We start from the raw sequence: 856 nt of genomic DNA, 5'->3' as shown, positions 1-856 counted from the left end.
GGCCCAGCGCCCCCGGGCCCCGCCGTGCCGGGCGTGTTGTTTACCGGGATCAGCATTTCGGGGCAGGGCTGCCGTGTGCCAGGGAGGAAACAGAGGTTTCCTGGTTAGCACAGCTGGATTTACCGGGGCTTCCTTGCTGTTCCAGCCATAGGATACCCCAAAGGTGCTCCCTGGGTTCGTCCTCCCCCTCAGCAGAGCCCGCGCTGCGTTTTGGGGCCAGAGCATCCGGTTTGGGGTGGAAAAAGTGTCAGTGGGAAAGTTTCCCCCCATTTCCCTTCAACTCCCAGCAGGGAGGAATTAATTGCTCAGCCGCTGCCAGAATTCCCTCCCATGGACCCTGCCGAGGGGAGAGAGCCAGGGGAACCCCGAGGTCATATCCAGCCTCATCCTCAGGGGGACCCCGAGTTCATCCCCAGCCTCATCCTTGGGGGCACCCCGAGTTCATCCCCAGCCTCATGCCCAGGAGAACCCCGAGTTCATCCCCAGCCTCATCCTCAGGAGAACGCCGAGTTCATCCCCAGCCTCATCCTCAGGGGGACCCCGAGTTCATCCCCAGCCTCATCCTCGGGAGAATCACCCGCGGGAGAACCCCGAGTTCATACCCAGCCTCATCCTCGGGGGAACCCCGAGTTCATCCCCAGCCTCATCCTCAAGGGAACCCCAAGTTCATATCCAGCCTCATCCCCCTCTTCCAGCAATGCGGGGGGACCAGGGGGGTCCCAGCAGCGCTGGGAAAAACAGGAACCACGGGGAGATGCTGGCAGGAAATGCAAGGAGTCATCAAACGCTGCCAGCACGTCCCATCTGCTCCTCACCGTGGGGCTCAGCCCCCCCAAAACGGCAACAGGCACCCCCA

The 856-nt window shown here is 62.5% G+C and overlaps 1 protein-coding gene across 1 annotated transcript in view; it reads right to left on the bottom strand.

Annotated features, from left to right (window-relative positions):
• PEAR1 (platelet endothelial aggregation receptor 1) overlaps positions 1–56 on the bottom strand; it is an 11,091-nt gene extending 11,035 nt beyond the window's left edge. Inside the window, exon 1 of the mRNA XM_031064328.1 lies at positions 45–56. Within this exon, the coding sequence (XP_030920188.1) occupies positions 45–56 (12 nt within the window). The remainder of the gene's footprint in view (positions 1–44) is intronic.
• Between the last annotated feature and the right edge of the window lie 800 nt (positions 57–856).

This window comes from Geospiza fortis, unplaced genomic scaffold (assembly GCF_000277835.1).
Source record: "Geospiza fortis unplaced genomic scaffold, GeoFor_1.0 scaffold313, whole genome shotgun sequence".
NCBI lineage: Eukaryota > Metazoa > Chordata > Aves > Passeriformes > Thraupidae > Geospiza > Geospiza fortis.
This window is presented reverse-complemented; position numbering and strand designations above follow the sequence as displayed.